At 45.4% G+C, this 19,194-nt stretch overlaps 1 protein-coding gene across 16 annotated transcripts; it reads left to right on the top strand.

Annotated features, from left to right (window-relative positions):
• Positions 1-309: 309 nt before the first annotated feature.
• Positions 310-17,509, top strand: Znf558 (zinc finger protein 558). Of its 16 annotated transcripts, none has more exons than XM_048813557.1 (10): positions 310-457; positions 952-1,024; positions 1,187-1,269; positions 6,154-6,391; positions 6,870-6,958; positions 7,657-7,783; positions 11,676-11,726; positions 12,689-12,784; positions 13,397-13,479; positions 13,957-17,509. In XM_048813557.1, exons 4-10 carry the CDS (start codon positions 6,361-6,363, stop codon positions 14,737-14,739), a joined length of 1,260 nt encoding a protein of 419 aa, XP_048669514.1. In that variant the 5' UTR covers positions 310-457; positions 952-1,024; positions 1,187-1,269; positions 6,154-6,360; the 3' UTR covers positions 14,740-17,509. The 16 variants fall into 16 exon arrangements, with proteins under 16 accessions (XP_048669514.1, XP_048669508.1, XP_048669540.1 ...); XM_048813551.1 differs by having other exon boundaries at positions 337-457; positions 948-1,024; XM_048813607.1 differs by lacking the exon at positions 310-457 and adding an exon at positions 6,666-6,734 and having other exon boundaries at positions 486-1,024; positions 6,272-6,391.
• The last annotated feature ends 1,685 nt before the right edge of the window (positions 17,510-19,194 follow it).

The following is a 19,194-nucleotide window of genomic DNA, read 5'->3' as shown; positions in this document are numbered from 1 at the left end:
CGCCCCGCCCCACACTGGCCCCGCCCCTGCCCGGCCCCCGGAACCGGTCTTCACCCACAGGCAGGGCCCCCGCCTCCCGGGCCAGACGCCTTCCACTGCCTGGCGCCTGCCAGCGGGAACCCCGCTCCTCCCTACGACTCCCACCCAGGACTGATGTCGCCCCCACGGTTGACCCACCCAAGGGCACAACCGTGCACACGCTCACTAAGGAAAACTAAAACAGCTCAGCCCGAGAAGGGGGTGAGCGATCAGCATCCTCGCCCGCCCCACGCAGTCCCAAACTAGAGGAGCTGTCTGTGGCTGACAGCCCGAGACCGGAAGTGGACTGCGGGACGTCCCGCCCACGACCGGAAGCGCGGGGCGGGGCCGTGGGAGGAGCCGCGCGTCGCGCGCTGGGGAGCGAGGCCGGTCGTCTCCGCGAGTCGGCGCGTTGGGCGCTCGGGAGGGGCCGGAGGCGGTGAGCGGCGGGAGGGGCTCGGGTGCGAGTTCAGGGAGGGGCGTGGGCCGCGGGCACCCCCGACCCCTGACTCGGCGTCCCTCCGCCCATCCCGGGAGCCCCGCCTCTGCGTGAGGCCTCAGGCTGCTCCTTGGGGTCAGCGCCCAGCTGCCGTTTCCCCAGGTGGGACCCCGCGTCACCCCGCGGAGCCCCCACATCGTCCGCGCCGGGGGCGAGTCTACAGGCGTTTGGGTTGTAGATCGGGGCTGGAGGCAGTGCTCCCGTCCCTCGGGGTGGAGGCCGGGGACGCCGCGTCCACAGCTCGGTGCAGCCCCCCACAACAAAGAGCTGTGTGCCGAGCGGGGAGCCCTGCCTGCGGCCTCGCATCTCAAGTTCCGAATGAACCAGATGAGCTGCTTAAAATTCAGCTGAGTCACGTCCAGGGCCTCTAAGTGACAAGACGTTTCCGATTTTATGGTGACGTCTGGAGTCACCATAAAAATCTTTCCAGCCAGATTGGTTGAGCAAGTCCAAGTGTACACACGAAGCCGCCTTCTCCCGTCTTGAGCACATGTGCATAGGAATAAGGTAAATCCCTGCAGGCCAGCAGGCTGGGTCCTCAGCACACCTTAAGCCCATAAGTCAAAAAAGAAGAAGGGAAAACGGAGAATGGAGTGGTCTTATCCCTATCTAACAACCGTATTATAAAAGGCATCAAAATCAATTCTTGGGCCTTTTTCTTTTTTTCAGAAAAGAAAAGCATCGTTCAAATTCAGGTTTATGATGAAACCAGCCTCAGTGATCCACTGATCTGTGGAACTCAGTGTGACCAGGTGAGTACAATGTGGAACGGAACAGGCTCCTAGATAGGGTGGCCAGTGCACCTTTTCCTGTACTTAGGTTGTACCCAGAAGGAGGGACTAAGTGAAAGTATCTTAAGAAAAATTATTTGATGGCTTATATTCAGGGGAAGGATTATAAAACATGTATGTGTAAATAAGTAAATATAGTTAAATGCATATAAGCCTACAAGTAACTTTAAGCATATGTAATTATTTTCTGTATGCCCTAATATTTAAAAATGCAGGATTTTATGTAAATATAAATATAAAAAATATTTATGTGTATTTATTCCTATTTATTTAGTGTTATTAGGCTTCCCACTAAAGGCTTCCAGGATACTTAGCAGCATTTCTCAGACCCATCCCATTCTAAACCTGTAAATCCTCCACAAAGCTTCAAAACACAGGGGTATTTGCAGAAAAGATGATTTGAGCATCCTTGTTTAGTAACAGAAATTTTAAATTAGGTTGAACAGCAACCAGATGTATTTTGAACAGTTGTTTGTCCCCCCCCCCCCCCATTGAGTTTTAAAACATTTGGGAAGAGCCTGGGGCTATAGCTCAGTGGTAGAATGCTTAACTTGCACCTGTGAGGCACTGGGTTCTTTCTATAGCCCCACTTTAAAAATTTAAAAAAAAAAAAGTAAAATAAAGGTATAGTGTCCACCTGCAATTGAAAAAAAGAATTTAAATTTTAAAAATTTGGGAAATTGATTAAGCAACAACTCATAGACTAAAGACGAAGAAACTCATTTCAAAAAAAAAAAAAGATGGCCCTCAACACTTTGCCTCCTAATAGGAATTAACTTATTTCTTAAAACTTCTGAAATAGCAATATGGCCCATTTTATAATGCTGAGAATCTCAAATTATTTTATTTTAATTGTGGGATTTTATTATGTATATGTGTGTTTCTCATTCTAGCTTTCTTGTAACATTGTTGAAGAATGCTTATCACACCATATACATTATTTGGGTACACAATTTAGGGTGACAGATTGTTCCTATTTATTTGAGACTAAGGGGTTTTCCAGGGCACAGGACACTCAGTGTTCAAACCAGGACAGTCCTAGGCAAACAGCAGTTGGTCACCTCCTTGAGCCATGCCCTGGTCCAGATGCATGCAAACCCTGGAGAAAACAGACTGCCTCCGTGGAGTGTCCATTCTAACTGGGAAGATGAATTTAAATAAGTATTATAGGACTCACTGTGAGGAGACAGAGAATCCTCTTGGAAAATGCTAGTATCTAGCTTGAGAGTAAAAGGGGGGGTTGAGTCTAGCTAGTTGCAGGGTTAGATGGGTGAGGGCCCTAAGGTGTGTTCAAGAGACCACGAGCATGTCGAGGGAACAGCATAAGGAAAACCTCTGAGCAGGAGAGGACCCAGCACATTCTGGGAACGGGGAAGACAGCGATGACTGAGGCCTAGGCAGCAGAGAAGAATGGGTGTGCATCAGACCCAACCCAAAGGCAGAAGCAGACCTGGCCTGGCTGTTCTCTGTTCTGAGGCCAGTGTGAGGACACCAAGGACATGAGAGCTGGAGGGTGGTATGATGTGCATTTGCTCTCAGGCTGTGGGACTTCAGGACTCAAATGAAGGCTTGAATCAGGCAAGATAGGAGTTGTTAGGGAGAAGTTTGGGAATCAGATGATTGTTCCTGAGTTTTCATGGTGCTTATGAAGTAAGAAAGAGGTAGAAAGATGGAATTGGGGAGTTTAGAACAGAGAGAAAGTGCCAGTGCTCGCTCTCATTGCTCTCACTGAAAGCACATTTGCATTCATCAGGTGGCACCAAGGACTAGTGTGCTTCTGACTTCTACCTGTGCAAACCTGCAGCCAGCCCCTCACCCAAGGCCACATGCCCACCCTTGTTTTGCCACTCCCAGGATCCTTCCTGCATCTTAGAGGAGTCAGGCCCAAGTATGTTTACAGCTGCCCTTCGTACTCTGGTAGCTGCTAAACACAATGAAAAGGTCATTTTCTCTGTCCCACAGATAACATTTTAAAACTCAGTAGCCACATCTGGTTAGTTAATGGCCACCATATTGGACAGAGCAGTATTATAGAACATTTCTGTCATCCCCCAAAGTTCTATTGGACATCACTGATGTAGAATGGCCCATCCTCTGTGACCCTTTTCCAACATCAACATATCCAGGGCAGGGCAAGAGTCACCAAATCCAACTGAACAGGAACTCCTTCTGCCCCAGTGGGAGAGTTCAGGAAGAGGAGCTTGTGGCCTGAAAGGATCTCAGTGCCTCCTCTGCCTGCTTTCCTCTTGGGGTCCCAGTGAACTGGCTGGATCCCAACCCTTTCTCCCTCCTCAGTTCAGTAACCAAACTATACCTGAGCACAACTTAGGTCCCTGCTGGGGAGATAGGACCTCCTGTACCTGTGGAGGCAGGACAGTTCTGTCACAGTTCCCGGGTCAGCTGGCCTTGCACAAAGACCTCAGGAAGGTTTGATGTGAGGGGCCGCGGTCTGCACTTCTGTCACTGTGGTGTGCATTGGTGACTGCCAGGGGCATCACCCTTAAGGTGGTGGTAGTGGTGGACACCAGGTGGTGGTATGTGAGGAAGCCAGTGGGATGGGAGTGAGTGACTCTGGCTGGGTTGAGGGAAAGAGACTGGCAGTAACGGAAAGAAAACCATAGGTGTGTTTCACTGCTGAGGATCCTAGACCCGACTTGAATGGAGAGAGGGAGAACTTGAAAGGAAAGGATGACCAGAGACTATCAAGAGTGGACGGCTCCTACAAAGCAGGAGACGGACCCCAGGACAGAGCTGCCCAGTACAGCCTGCAGAGAGCAGGGGGGGGGCTATGCCTTGTCTAACAGGGGGAGGGAGGCAGGGCAGATCTCTCAGGGGTGTTGTGGATCAGGAATGCAGGAGCAGTGTGGCTGAAAGGTTCTGGCTTGGGACTGTCCGAGGTTTCAGGGGACTTCCACCTGGGGCGGTGCCATGTGCAGGATCCACGCACTCCAGGATTCTCCAGGCCTCCCTGTGGCTGGCAGGTCAGTGCTGGCCTCAGCTCCTCTCCCCCTAAGCCTCAGGCAGGGCCTCTTGCTCGTCTCCAGCCTGAAAGTCGATGTCCCCTGAAGCAAACAAGCATACAGGAGCCTGAGGCGGAAGCTGCAATGCCGTCTAGGACCTGTCCTCAGAAGTCCTCCCTGTCGCCCCCTCAGCAGAGCCAGCCCTCATTCAGGCATGTCAGGGGACACACAAGAGTGTGGCCCAGGAGGCTAGGGTCTCAAGGCCGATTAGGAAGCTGGTTGCCTTGGAGGGAAATAGGGAGCTTTTGCAAGACTCACGGGGAGGCGACAGGTGTGGTGAGTGAGGCTACATGGTCCTGTGGGGTTGTCCTGCAGGGTTGGTGGCTCTGTTCATGTTGATGAGCTTGTTTGTCTAGAGGTGACCATATCACAGCCCTTGTGTAGGCTGATGTGCTCAAATGTGGCCACACGCAGATGGTGATGGAATCCTGGCTGGCTGCAGTTCTGCTGGGCCGCCATAAGCTCGAGGTAGGGATAAGGACATGTGTTGACAGGGGGATGATGAAGTCGAGCTAGGTGTGTGTGAAATGAGAGAAGAGCTGGCCCATGACGATCAAGGAAATGGGAGAGGGTGGCTGGAGCCGGGTATGCTCAAATGGGAGGAGAGAAAAAAATGAGTGAACAGTAGAAAAGAAAGAAGGTTCAATTCGGAGAGATGGAAATTTCTGATTGTTCCAGGTGGTACACCAGGGCCAGTGGATGACCATGGCAAGGTCGGGTCGATGGGGAACGGGGCAGGGGCCCTGGAGTTGGGACACCCCTAATGTTATGAGCATCACTGCCATCCACCAAATGAGGTGGGACTGGAGGCTCAAGGAATAATGAGAGTCAGGGGCAAAGTCTCAGAATTTGAGGGGTCGCAGCTGTGAGGTTTGTGATAACAACTGGGATGGGAAGAATATTCAGGAGACTCAGTGAAGCCACAGTTTTGAAGAGGAGTGGAGCAGTGACATATTGGTCCTACCCCTGGGGGCAGGAAGATAGCTGTGCCATCGTGTGGCTCTGCCATTATGATACGCAGTGTGCTGGTTTTCATGCACCCTTCCTAGCTCAGAGCTTCCTCCCTGTGTCAGGCCGTAAAGGGAAATTTCTCTTCTCCAAGGCAGAGTCTAGTCTTCTCCTGCCTCTGGTTGGCCATAGGGGAATTCTCTGACCTACCTTGTCTGATAATGGTCATAGACACTGCTCATTCCAGAGGGGTTCTGTCCATGCTCTGGGTAAGGAAAGCCCTACAGAGAGGCCAGGGAGATCCGAACAGACAGGCCTGATGGCTTTCCCTGCTCCATCTGTTGGCCGTCATGCCTGTGCAGTGAAGTCTGCATAAAAATCCAAAAGGACAGGGTTCTGAGAGATCCCAGGTAACTGTACGAGAGGTTCCCGGAGGGGGACACAGCCAGAGAAGGCACCCCTTCCCCATGCGTCCCTTGTGTACCTCCATCTGTGCCTTTGTAAGTGTCTGTAGGTGATTCCCCGAGTTCTCCAAGCCATTGAGTAAGTACATCAAACCTGAGGAGGCGCTTGTGGGAAACCCCATTTACAGCCATTGGTCAGAGCACACAGAACAACCTGGGACTTATGAATCACATTTAAAGTGCAGGGGAAGGCCTTGGGGACGAGCCCCCAACCTGTGGGCTGTGACACCCTGTCAAGGGAGAAAATGTGCCCAGCTGGTGTCCACTGCAGAATCATTTGCCTACTTGTTTGTGGGGAGAAATCCACATAGCTGGTGTCAAAATTCCATGCTGATGTGGTGTGAGAGTGAAAGGAAAACAGTTGCTTTTTTTTTTTTTTTTTTTTTTTCCCTGACATACAACCTGCTAAGCAGAATAAAGACCAAGTGTGGAAGACAGAACTTGTATTTTGAGACAGGCTAAGAAAGACTTGTCCTCAGCAGCCCCAAGAGGGAGAGACTGTGCAGACTTCCTGTCTCCTGCTTGTTCCAGAGCGCTCTCCCAGTACCCCGTGGGAGCAAGAGGAGGGTCCTGTTTCCCACCACCCTGGTGTTCAGAAGCTTTGCTGTTGGAGTCACAGGATGGCAGCTGCTGTTCTGCCCCCCACTTACGGTGAGTCAGGGGGTCTTGGCAGCCCATTTCAGGCTTGAGGGTCCATAGCCCCCAGAGCAGTACAGAGGAGAGGGCCCAGAGGCCCCGGGGTCAGGTGGGGTGGCTCCTGAGACTTAGGACTTGGGTGTTTGTATGTTAGTGCTCTGTCACCTACATGGTGAATATGTGGGAGTTTTTGAATTATACCCTTAATTCTTTCGGTAAACTTGAGAAAAACTTGAGAACCTCAATGTCCTCATCTGTGAGATGACAGCAATCTCTTCTTTATGTGCAGTCAGACCTTTGAGTCCTGTTTTCTGGCCAGGGTGAGACAGCTTTGTCCAGGTTTTCTGTGAAGGTGCAGGTGGGTATCTGTGTGGGTGGGCTTGTTTATGGGCTGTGTGTCTTGGTGTATGGTCAAGCACAGGTGGATGGAGAAGCCTCCAGAGTGTCAGCACTGGGCATTCTGGATTCTTGTGACTTGTTCCTTCTTCCCCAGATCAGTCCTCCCTGTGCCCAGCCCCTCATAGGAAACCATGCAGAGGGAAGGAGGGGCTGGCTGGTGAGCTCCTGGCCAGCTGGCTACAGGTGAGTCAGCTCTTCCTTTTTCCCTGTCGTCATTCCTTTGGACTTGCGTCCTTTAGTGGCCTGGAGCCTCACAACTGATGGGTCCTTAGACATCACAGGATCCCCAGGCCCCCTATGAGGGTTCAGGGGCTGCACAGAAGACGTCCAAGTACGTCAATACCTACTACATTGTCAAAGCTCCCTCTTAGCTCCATAAATGCATCACGTGCTTCTGAGAGTTCAAGGGGAAGCTGAGAAGAGATGGCCATGTCCTCAACTCAAGACAGTTTCTTTTTATAGTTGTAGATGGACACCGTGCCTTTATTTTACTTTATTATTTTTTATGTGGTGCTAAAGATTGAACCCAGTGCCTCACACATGCTAGGCAAGCACTCTGCACTGAGCCACAGCCCCAGCCCCTCAGACAACTTTTGATGGCTGTGGGGAATCATTCATTCCTTTACCAGGTATTTCTGCTCAACCCTGGAGTTGAGGGAAGGAAGACTCCAAGGGCTCACAATCAGTAGGAAAAGAAGGTCTCTGTAGCGCTGGATCTGGGGGTGGGCCCAGTAGACAGGAGGCAAGCACGGAGGACAGAGCCCAGACCTGCCCACCCGTATCCTGCTCTGGGTTTCCTGTCCCTGGATCTGTCATCCTGGACCTCTTCCTGTTGGTTTTGGCAACTCTGTAGCTAAGCCATAATGTTTGTGATGGTCTAGGACCTGGTGACCTTCAAGGACGTGGCTGTGGAGTTCTCCCAGGAGGAGTGGGCATTGCTGGACCCGTCTCAAAGAACTCTGTACCGAGACGTGATGCTGGAGAATTGCAGGAACCTGGCCTCCCTCGGTAAGCCCAACGTCAGCCCTGCATTGATTTAATGGCTCAGGTGGCAAGACTTTCCTTTTATTCTGATTTTATTTTTATTGATGTAAAATTCAACAGTTGAATTATTGCAGAATGTACCATCAAGTAGCTTTTAATGTTCTCAGTGTTGTGTGCCATCATCAGCACTACAAAGTCAGAACTCTTTGTCACCCCTGCTCTGGTTTAACTATGGTGTCTCCCGCAAAGGTTCATGTATGGGAAACTTGGTCCCCAGTGAAACAGTACCAAGGTAGTGAGGCCTGGTGGAGATGAGTGGATCAGGGAGCAGCACTCTTAGAAAGGGAATGAGTCAGGTCAGTGGCACCAGGTTAGTTCTCTCGAATATAGGTTGTTGTAAAGGGAGGCCACCCCATGTGCTTAGTCCCATCTCTCGGGAGCTGGTTCCCTTCCCACTTCTCTACCATGTTATAACAGAGCCACAGAGGCTTCTCTAGAGGCCTGCACCATGATGTTTCAACTTATCAAATTTCAGAATCATCAGCCAAAATAAAACCTCTTTAGCTTATAAATATAAGTACCAAGCTTCAGGTATTTCATTGTAGCAAAATATCCTATTCCTTTTAAGCAGTCAGTACCATTACCTTCTCCATCCGTTGCTGCTGGTAACCATTAACCTGCTTTCTATCTATGGATTTGCCAATTCCCAACATTTCATGTAAATGAAACTATGAAATATGTAACCTTTTGTGTTTTTTTTTCATGTGACACAGTATTTATAGCTCTGTTGTATATATCAGTGTTTCGTTCCTTTTAATAGGAACTGAATAGTATTCCATTGTGTGGACATGATCGAATTTTGTTTATCCACTCATTGGATGATAAACATCTGGGTTGTTTCCACTTTGGGGCTATCATGAATAATACTGCTGTGAATATTTGTGTGTAAATTTTTGTTGACACACCTGCTTTCAGTTCTCTTGGCTGGGGATGCTGACAGGTCATGATACTTGTTTAGCCTTTAAGGAACTGCCAGCCCTTTCCACAGCAACTGCACCAATTTACATCCCTACAGTGAGAGAGAGTCCAGCGTTCTCCACCTCCCCACCTGTGTCCTTGGTGGCAGCCATCTGAGACATGTGGAGTGGAGTCTCACTTTGATCTGCATTTCCCCGTGACTGACCACACTGAGCCTCTTTCCATGCACTTCCTGGCTGTTTGTATCTCTTCTTTGAAGAAGTGTCTATTCAAATCCTTTGCCCATTTTTAAATTGGTTGTTGGTTCTTCTCTTAGTGGGTTGTAAAAGTTTGTTGTGTCTTCTGGGTAGTAAACCCTTTATTTGCAAATAATTTCTCTCCATTCCATGGGTCTCTTTTCATTTTCAAGATATTCTGTCCTTTGATGCATAAAAATTTTAATTTTGATAAAGTCCAGTTTACCTCGTTGCTCCCTGCACTTTTGGTCTCTTACCTAAGAAACCATTGCCGAAGATAGTCGTGAAGACTTAGCCCTGTTTTCTTCCAGCAGTTTTCTAGTGTCAGCATTTAGATCCAGGTGTTTGAGTCATTGGGTTAATCTTATATAAGATGTGGAGAAGGCGTCAGCTTCATTCTTTAGTATGTGTGTCCCCAGTTGTGCACCTTTGTAAAAGAGGCTAGTCTTCCCCCAAAAAAATGGTCTTGGGGCCTTGTCAAGTATTACTTGGCCTCAGGACGTCAGAGCCTGTGTGCTCGCAGTTCTCCCGATGTCCTCAGGTGTGTCCTTGCTAGTTCCTTACTCTCTCTCGGTAACTGTTGCTTTCTGGTAAATTTTATAAGGTAATGTGAGTCTTCCTGCTTGTTCTTTTTTAAGACTGATTTTCCTATCCAGGTTCCTTTGCAATTCCATGAATTCTAAGATTTGCTTCCATTTCTGGGGAAAAAAACGGAAGGGGATCAGGATTTTGATATGGTCGCCTTATCTCTGTGGACCACTTTGGGTGGGACTGTGATCTTAACAATAGTAAGCTTCCCAGTATGTATCCTTCTGATGCTCATTTGTTTTATTTCATTCTGTTAGAGAAGACGCTTTTTATGATTTTATTATTTTATTTATGAGGTGGGCTCTTGCTGCATTGCTCAAGCTGGTCTCAAACTTGTGTACTGAAGCAGTTCTCCTGCCTCAGTCCCCCGAGTAGCTGGGGCTCCAGGAGCACACCCCTGTGCCCAGTGAGTTCATTGTTTTTAAATTTAGTGAGCCCTGTTTTATGGCCTGACATATGACCTGCCAGAGTTCCGTAAGGGATCAGCGTGTCTTCTCTTGTTGGATGGCTGCTCTTTGTGCCTTTTAGGTCCAGTTAGCTTGAAGTATTTCTTAAGTCCTCTGTTTCCTTATTAACCAATATGAGTTATTTTATTCGTTATTGAAAATGAGGTATTAAAGTCTCAAACCACTAGGAATAGAACTCTTTCTCCTTTCGATTCTGTCATTTTTTTATTTTGAAGTTCTATCAGGTATGTATTGTTTATAATTACTGAATTTTCTTTGTGAATCGGCCCTGTACGTTTATATCGATGATGCATATGACATCTTTACTCGTATCTTGCAGCAGTCTTTTCTCAAGCGCAGCGTTCAGCCTGACCTCAGCAGAGGCTGCCCTCTCTTCTCGGCTTTTGTCTGCAGTGCCTCTGTGCATGCTTTTCTCTCCTCTCATTGTCAGCGTGTTAGTGTCTTCACTGTAAAATGAGTTTCCTGTAATACATAGCATGTCACTGGATTATTTTTACATGCATTCTGCCAAAATCCGCCTTTTAATTGAGCCTCATCCTTTTTTTCATTTTTGTTTCTCAATTTTTCCATTATTGTTAACTATTTTCTCATGGGCTGTTTTGATTCCCATTCTTTTGTGTGTTCTTCAGATATTTTCTTAGTGGTTGCCCTCAGGATTACCATTTATGTTTTCATTTGTTATAACAGTCTAGTTTGGTTTAATACCAGCCTAATTTCAATAGTAAAAAAGACTTTACTCCTATGTAGCTGTGTTCCTTCTCCCATAGTTGTTTTGTCTCAAATTGTATCATCATGAATTGTGCACCATTAAGGTAGATTTATAATTAATCAATTTAGGCCTTTATCTTTAAGTGATATCAGAAAAATAGAAAAGTTGCAAACCAACCCTATATCTTCCTTGACTTATATTCACCTCTATGTTTACCTTTACCTGTGTTCTCTAATTCTGTTTGTCCCAGTGCTGAGGATGAAAGCCGGGCAAGTGCTCTCCCTCGGAGCCGCCCCAGCCCTGCCAGTGCTCTTCCCTTGTGTGGATTGGAGTTACTTTCCATTGTCCTTTGATTTTAGCCTGAAGGTGTCCCTTTAGCATTGTTGTTGTAGGGTAGCTGTACTCCAGAGTTCTGAACTCCTAGGGGCATGGGGGGCTGTTCAAAGCCATACACATCAAACATCTTTTTCCCCACTTTTTCTTCCAGGCTTTCTGGTCCTACTAGTTTTGTTTGCATCTACTCTCTGGCAGGACTGACTAATACATTGGCCTTTAAATCTGTCACATGTGGAAGGTTCACAGCTAATTTGCACTAGGTTTACTGAGAGACCAAAGACGACACCTGGAGATGGGATGTGAGTCAAAGGGTTAATTGAGAAATGCCTGCAGGGAGTGTCCAGGGGCAACAGGCTGGGCCAGTAGCACCTTCATCCTTCACAGTGCTTCCTTGAATAATGCCTCCATCCCTCACAAAATGACTCCAGAAAACAGCATGTCCATCCCTCTCAATACTTTGTCCAGTGGTCACTGGCTAGACAAGTAGCACTTCTCCTCTCCACAGTGCCCCCAGTTCCACACCAGTTACCACAGGAAAAGGGGTTTATAAGCTAGACTACAGAAGTAGTGACATCACTAGCCAGCTTACTTTGTCCCTATAGGACCAGCACCCAAGGAACTTGGCATGCGTGTAAGAAAGCAGTTTTCTACAGGTAACACTACTTACCCTAATTCCCAGGGTCCTTCAGAATATTATGTATCTGGACATTCCAGCTTAGACTCACCCTCATTGTTCCATTAATTTGGCTAGGTTTGGGGGAAAGGGGAGGGGCACTTCAGAGGCATGGTGTTTTACTGCCCTTCTCTGCAAAGTTGACACGGATCCCAGATCACAAGAGTTGGGAGTTAGACAAATAAGGCAAGCCCTTTGACCCTGTCCTGCAGGAAGCCCACAGACCGACCGGTCAGAAGAAATCACTGAGTGAAGTCCTCTGTGCTCCCTCCATGAGTAGTAATGCTGGCTCTTGTCTTCCCGGCCAAAACAGAGAAGATTGGTCTGGTTCCGTTAAAATGTCATAATACTCTTACCCAGATCCAGCTATTTATTTTTCCCTTGATTAGACATTTAACTGACTGCTATAAACTTTTGATAAGTTTCCAGAGCTCCAATAAAGATGATCTTGAACATTTTTGCAGTTTATACAGTCTTTTATGGAGGGATGGGCGCTTAGAGTTCCCTACTCGACTGTTTTCATTGCTGTCACTGTGGACAGTCTTTGTTGAGCGCCTCTCTATCCTTGGGTCTGGGAGGGCTTGGGGATAGTGGTGAACAAGGTAGACAGATCTGCCTCCTCACAGAGCTGTCTAATGCCCTCTCTATGCACAGAACATCTCTTGTCCTAACTCTCAATACTAAGTAAGGGCCTCTAAAAGATGTTTCTGACTTTAGGCATGGGCTTCTGGAACTATTTAAGCCCTGTCATCCTGAATATTGAGTTAAGGATACTTTCATTTTTGTTTCTTGTAAGTTACAATGTTCAGAATTTAGATTAAATTATTTCACTGCTTCTGAAGTCACACTTTTCCATCTTCAGAAGTCTTGGCTTTAGTTTTCATGGAGTTGCCTGTCCTGCAGACAGTTTCTGCACACCATGTGTATTTTCTCCATAAATAGGGTGTCATGTTGATAAACACAGTTTGATCTCCCAGTTGGAGCAAGAAGACAAGACGGTGACAGAGGAGAGAGGAATCCTTCCCAGCACCTGTCCAGGTGAGCACCAGGTAGATATGAGTCCTTGTGAGGAACGGCTGTGGCCAGGGACTCAGGAGTTGGGAGTATTATCAGAGAATTTGAAAAATGACAAAGACGGACAAGGAAGTTTCTTGTGTACTCTTTTTCTTTTCTCGTCAGTTCTCCATCATCTCATACTTTACTTTTGCTCTAGGGAGAAATTAAAATGCAGCTGTTTTCTAAATTTAAATCCCACTTTTCTTTTCTGATAATACCTTGTTAGTCTTTTATTAATCTTTCTAGAATCCTTTATTTTAATTAGTGCATGATAATTATACACAGTAGATTCATTATGATATGTTTGAACATATACATAACATAATTTGATCAACTTAATGTCCTCCTTCCCTTCCTCTCCTCCTCACCTCTGATCCCCTTTCTTTATTCTCCTGGTCTCCCTTCTGTGAGGTCCCTTTTTAAATTTTTTTTTTCTCTTTAGCTTCCACATTATAATTGTTTTTAAAAAAACTAATACCTAAAATTTCCATAACGAAGTCCCCTTCATTGCAAACCCCCTCCAGGACCAACTGCAGTCATGTGGTAGTCTTTTCTTTTCCTCATCAACATAAATTTCTTTTCAATTTGTTTCAGATTTGGATACTGTACTTAAAACCAAATGGCTGACTCCTAAGAAGCATGTTTTTAGAAAAGAACAGACTAAAAGTATAAAAATGGTAAGACAAGGAATGATTTCTGGTTTTCCATAGTAGGAAAAAATCCCATGCTAGAAAAGAAATAACCCAGACACTCATTGTGGAAAGTGTCATTTACACTTGAGAAAATGGTGTCCCTAGAGAGATACTGCAAAACTGCTGTGACTTTGGAGAAAAGTGTAAGTTAACTTCTAACTTGTTTCTTCACTGAGTGTTCTCACAAATAATTATTTCATTAAATGTGACTCAAGTATTGTCCATTTGAAACATAAATTGGTCTTAAATTTATCAGAAAATGTCTAGTGAATATAAATACCTGTGGCAAAGCATCTCTCTTTTTCAACTTCAGACTTAAGTCAGAAGCCATACATAAGCTGAAAGTAGCCAAAACATCAATTATAATGATGTAGCAAAATTCCTAGGAAAGAGAATTGATACACAAATATCAAATATTTTAAAATATTATGTTATAGTTACCATTCACCTCTCAATCAACAGGAAAGAAGTCATCGTGGAGTGAAAATCAATGAATGTAATCAGTGCTTTAAAGTCTTCAGCACCAAATCTAACCTTACTCAGCACAAGAGAATTCACACTGGAGAAAAACCCTATGACTGTAATCAGTGCGGAAAATCCTTCAGCAGCAGGTCTTACCTTACTATTCATAGGAGAATTCATAATGGAGAGAAACCCTATGAATGCAATCACTGTGGGAAAGCCTTTAGTGATCCCTCATCCCTTAGGTTGCACGTGAGAATTCACACCGGAGAAAAACCTTATGAATGTAACCAGTGTTTTCACGTCTTCCGCACTAGTTGTAACCTCAAAAGCCACAAGAGAATCCATACAGGGGAGAATCACCATGAATGTAATCAGTGTGGAAAGGCCTTCAGCACCAGGTCCTCTCTTACTGGACACAACAGCATTCATACAGGGGAGAAACCGTATGAGTGCCATGATTGTGGGAAAGCCTTCAGGAAGAGCTCCTATCTGACACAGCACGTGAGAACTCACACAGGAGAGAAACCCTATGAATGTAACGAGTGTGGGAAATCCTTCAGCAGCAGCTTTTCTCTGACTGTGCACAAGAGAATACATACTGGAGAGAAACCCTACGAGTGCAATGACTGTGGGAAGGCCTTTAATAACCTCTCTGCTGTTAAGAAGCACTTGAGAACTCACACTGGAGAAAAGCCCTATGAATGTAACCATTGTGGGAAATCTTTTACCAGCAACTCTTATCTCTCTGTGCACAAGAGAATACATAACAGGTGGATATGAGTTGTGATGAGAAATGACTGGAAATCTCTATGAGAAAGCACTTGTTGACCTCTCACCCTAAGACAACCTGAGAGAACTCACACCAGGTATATAAGTTATCTGTTTCTGCCTAACAAATCATTCCCTAAAACTTTGACTTAAAACAAGAAGCATTTATTATTTCACAGTTTCCAAAAGGAATTCAGGAACAGTTTAGCTTTGTAGTTCTGGCTCAGAATCTCTTGAGGTTTCAGCCCAGATGTCAGGCAGGGCTGTGGTCAGCAGGTCTTTGCTAATGAAGGGTCCATTTCCAAGATGGCCCTCACATGCCTAGAAAGTCGGTGCCGGTTGTTGACAGGAGACTTCCTGACCACATAGGCCTTTCCACAAGGCTACGTAGCTTTACGATGTGGCAGCAGGTTCCTCCCAAAGCAAGTGATTCAAGGGAGGGCCACTGAAGAAGCCATAATGTCCTACCACCTAGGCACAGAAGGATGTTTTCACTTCTTTCATATGGAATTGGTCACAGAATGATTGTGATACTGTGTGGGAGAAGACTACAGAAACATGAGTATCAGGAGACAGATCAGAGACCCTTCTTAGAAAGTTGCCATGAAATTAATGAAGAAAAGCTTTCAGCAGACCCTCATCCTTTTAATCATTGTGACATAGCCTCAGTAAGCTCTGGTCCATCCATTCTGGAGAGAAACCTGTGAGCACCGTCTCTGTGGTAAAGCTTTCAGCCCACACTCACTCCGACGTGCCCGAAAGATTATGTATTGGGAAAAACCTGAGGAGTGGAATGATGATAGGAAACCCTTCAGTAATAGCTCCCACTCAGGGGAAAGCCCTCTGAAGGTCAAGAGTGTGTGTCTGACACACGTGAGATCACACAACAGAGGAAGACTCCAGAAATGTGTAAAACCCTGTGGCCCAAATGTCCACATTACTGACCACCAGACATTGAGGTATGCCCACAGTGACTATGGGAAAGACTTGAATGTTCTGGAGCTTGAACACAGGGCCTTGCGCATGAGTGCTCTACCACTGAGCTACACCTCCAGCCCTTTTTATTTTGAGAGAGAATTTTGCTAAGTTGCCCAGACTAGCCTCAAACTTGCAATCCTCCTGCCCCAGCCTCTCACGTAGCTGGAGTTAACAGACATGCACCCCCACATTTGACTTGTTCTCTCACTTTTTTAAAGACGAAAATTTATTAACACAAAGAACAGGGAAAGCCTTCAAGGATGCCTCTTGTGTTAAATGGTCCCTGAATGCAAAACCTATAAGTGTGTTTGGAAGTTTTTCAGTGATTCAGGAACTCACTAGGGGACACCAGGAGTGGAGTCTGTTAGGTGCCTCCATCTCAGCACTTCATGAATGACTGCAGAATAATCTGTACTGGAAACAAACGTACAGTGAGTGTAGAGTCCCCTGCCAACATCTCACCTGCAGGCTGGACCACTAGCTCATTAATTTTTCAGTCTGTTTTTTTGTTTTGTTTTGTTTTTAATATTTTCTAAGTTGTCAATGGATCTTTATTTATTTATATGTGATACCGAGAATCGAACCCATGCCTCACACATGCGAGGCAAGCACTGTACCACTGAACTATAGCCCCAGCACTTCAGTATGTTTTCATATAAACATTTGTGTCTTTATCATTTTCCTAAAATGAACCCTAAGTTGTGTTCCAAAATTTTACTGCAATGTATTTATTATAATTTACTCTTTGAAAACACTGATACATTGCATATTCAAAAAGTTATTTCTGAATAGCTCCCGAATGCTCTCATCTTAATGGACATTAAACAACATTTCTGGTGCACTTTTTTCAAAGTGGTATTTTTGTCAGAATTTGTGGGCTTTATGAAGCTATTTTCTCCTTCTATACTTGTGTGACAGATGCTGTTAGCTTCTTTCCCAATGTCCATTCTCCCCTACTTACTTAACAGTTTGTTCAGGTTGTCTGTAAGCAGAATTGAAAATTATCTGCCACCTTTCCTAAAGCCCAGGCAGTCTTTGTTCCACTCTCCTGGACACGAGGACTGGGCAGGACTCACTGGGGGCGGGCAGGGAACTGAGGAAAGCTCTCTTTTCTATTCATTTTACCATTACTTTCTCTTGGAAAGGTCTGCAGATTGAAAGGTTTATTTATTTGGGGGGTTTTGTTGCCATTTTTTTTTTTTTACTGTGTTGACAACTAGAGTGCAGCAAAACTTAAAAAAAAAAAAAAGAAAGAAAACACTTTGGGTTCCTCAAGAGCCTCTGGCTGTATCAGCCAGAGACTGCTTATTCTTGAGATTTTTCTTCCTTTGATTAAAAGTAACCCCTCACTGGCTGAAGCCAAAATGATTTGTTTTCAAGATGGTGTTAACTTGCAGCTGAATGTAGTATCTAACCGTAAACCTATTAGTTTGTCACATTTTATCCATGTTTCATGTTTCTTTGAAAACTGTATGTTCTTTAATATGTAGACATAGGGCATATGCATATTAATACAATCTTATGGTGTTATAATATGTACTGATATTTTTCTTTTAATCCTACTTAGTGATAGAGGCATAGTAAAGTCTTCCATTATGACTATAGATTAACATTCTTCCTGTAATTCTGTCATTTTTATTTATTTTGATATGCTGTAACTAAGTGCATACCAGATTAGGAATTTTCATGTAAATCATTCCTTTTATGTAGGGGTCATGTTTTCGTATAACAAAGCATTATATTGCATTGATAATAAATGATCAAACACTTACATAGCACCTTAAGAATGCCTTACAAATATTAACTATTGAGTGTTCCTTAAGTATGTTGGTTATTATCCTACCTATCCGTGAGCAAACTGGTGTGGTGCATTTATGATATTTGCCTCAGTTCACAGGCTAGTCGAGAGCTCACATTTGAACCCAGACAGCCCATCCTCTTGACCACTAACCTACTTGTTGAGTACATTCTATTGAACTACTTCATCCTAATGGGAAAGGGATAGATTATAGAAAACAAGGAAATGTTGTATTTGTTAGGCAGAAAACTAAAATATTCTAAGATTTGAGGAGACTTGAAAACTTAACACATTTATGTAAAATAGGAAAGTAGACCCCTCATTTAAGGGACATTTGAGCAGAGACCTTGTTGAGGTGGGACAGTGAGATGTAAATTTGTGTGGCAAGAGCAGTCTTGGCACATAGAGGCCCATAAAGAGGCCAGTATGGTGACAGGAACGTGTCGGGCTGGTGTTGAGGGAGAATTGGAGAGGATGTGGTCAGAGCCATGATGGTGCTGATCTGGTTTTCTGGGTCATTGTTAGGACTTTTCCTTACACTCTCAAGTCAGTTGTGGAAGCAGGAGTTGTGGGCACAATTCAGGGAAAGCAAAAAAGTACAAGGACCAGTATCGAGAAGGCAGAACTCTTAAATCATGGCAAAAACCCAAATAGATAAAAATGTTGGCAGCTCATCACTTAAGGCTAACTTATTACAAACTCCTCCCAAGCTAGAGGAAGGGAGGAGAAAAGGGCATGGGAGGCATTAGGGAGCAAAGTTGATCAAATTCTGCTTTTCTGATGCACAAATATACCACAGTGATACCTGCCATTCTGTGCAATTAACATGCACCAGTTAAAGAACTCTTCCCAAAGGAAAAGACCAAGAATCATAAGAGTAATGGGTTAATTCCGAGTATGTCCATTCACAGAAAGTACAAAGGTTCCCCATGTAAGAGAGGTTGCCGACCTCAGCCTAAAAAGGAAACTTAAGAAGTAAAATACCAGGGCTGGGGCTGGAGCTCAGTGGTAGAGCCTCAGCACTATAGATAGATAGATAGATAGATAGATAGATAGATAGATAGATAGATAGATAGATAGATAGATAGAGGTTGCTGAGAGCCATTGCCAAGTAGGAATGACGCATGGCAATTTCTTTGTCGGCCTAGCCAATGTTGCGTAGAGGGAGGACTCTCCATTGTGGAAATGGGCTTGCCTTGGACCCAGGTCATTTGCAGTGACATTGCATGAATGTTTGAGAAAGGTGACCCTGCTCAAGGACCAGGGTGGATCCGGGTTTAGGGAGGATCCTGCTGGATTAGGGCAGTTCCAGGTTTAAGGTGGACCTGCTGGGAATAGGGCATATCCTGCTGCCTCAGGCGCCCACCCACTCCTTGAGTTCCCGTTGAGTTCTCGCGGGATTCAGAGAGTATTTTGGGATGCAGAGCCCGGTGGAGGTGTGGATTTTCCCCAGAACATGCGTGTAGAGTGCCGGTGAGAGTTCGGGAATAAAGAATTGCTGTTTGAATCTACAAGGCTGTGAGTGGCTCGTGATTTTGTGCCCAGCCAGACTGCGGCAAAAGGTATTGTGTCCATCTACCAAAAAAAAGTAAAATGCCAGCATTCCCTTTTTTGGTTGATTCGATTGGAATTTTTAGTTTAGCAAGACAATGTATTGGCCAGTAATGTGGGGAAAGTGGCATTCCCACAGC

Source organism: Marmota marmota, unplaced genomic scaffold (genome assembly GCF_001458135.2).
Source record: "Marmota marmota marmota unplaced genomic scaffold, marMar, whole genome shotgun sequence".
Classification (NCBI taxonomy): Eukaryota; Metazoa; Chordata; class Mammalia; order Rodentia; family Sciuridae; genus Marmota; species Marmota marmota.
This window is presented reverse-complemented; position numbering and strand designations above follow the sequence as displayed.

Coding starts and splice junctions, on each gene's coding strand:
- Znf558 (XM_048813557.1), top strand. CDS start 6,361: ATGGCAGCTGCTGTTCTGCCCCCCACTTACG. Junction 6,959..7,656: donor TCCTGGCCAGCTGGCTACAG/GTGAGTCAGCTC, acceptor GTGATGGTCTAG/GACCTGGTGACCTTCAAGGA. Junction 7,784..11,675: donor CAGGAACCTGGCCTCCCTCG/GTAAGCCCAACG, acceptor TTGTCCCTATAG/GACCAGCACCCAAGGAACTT.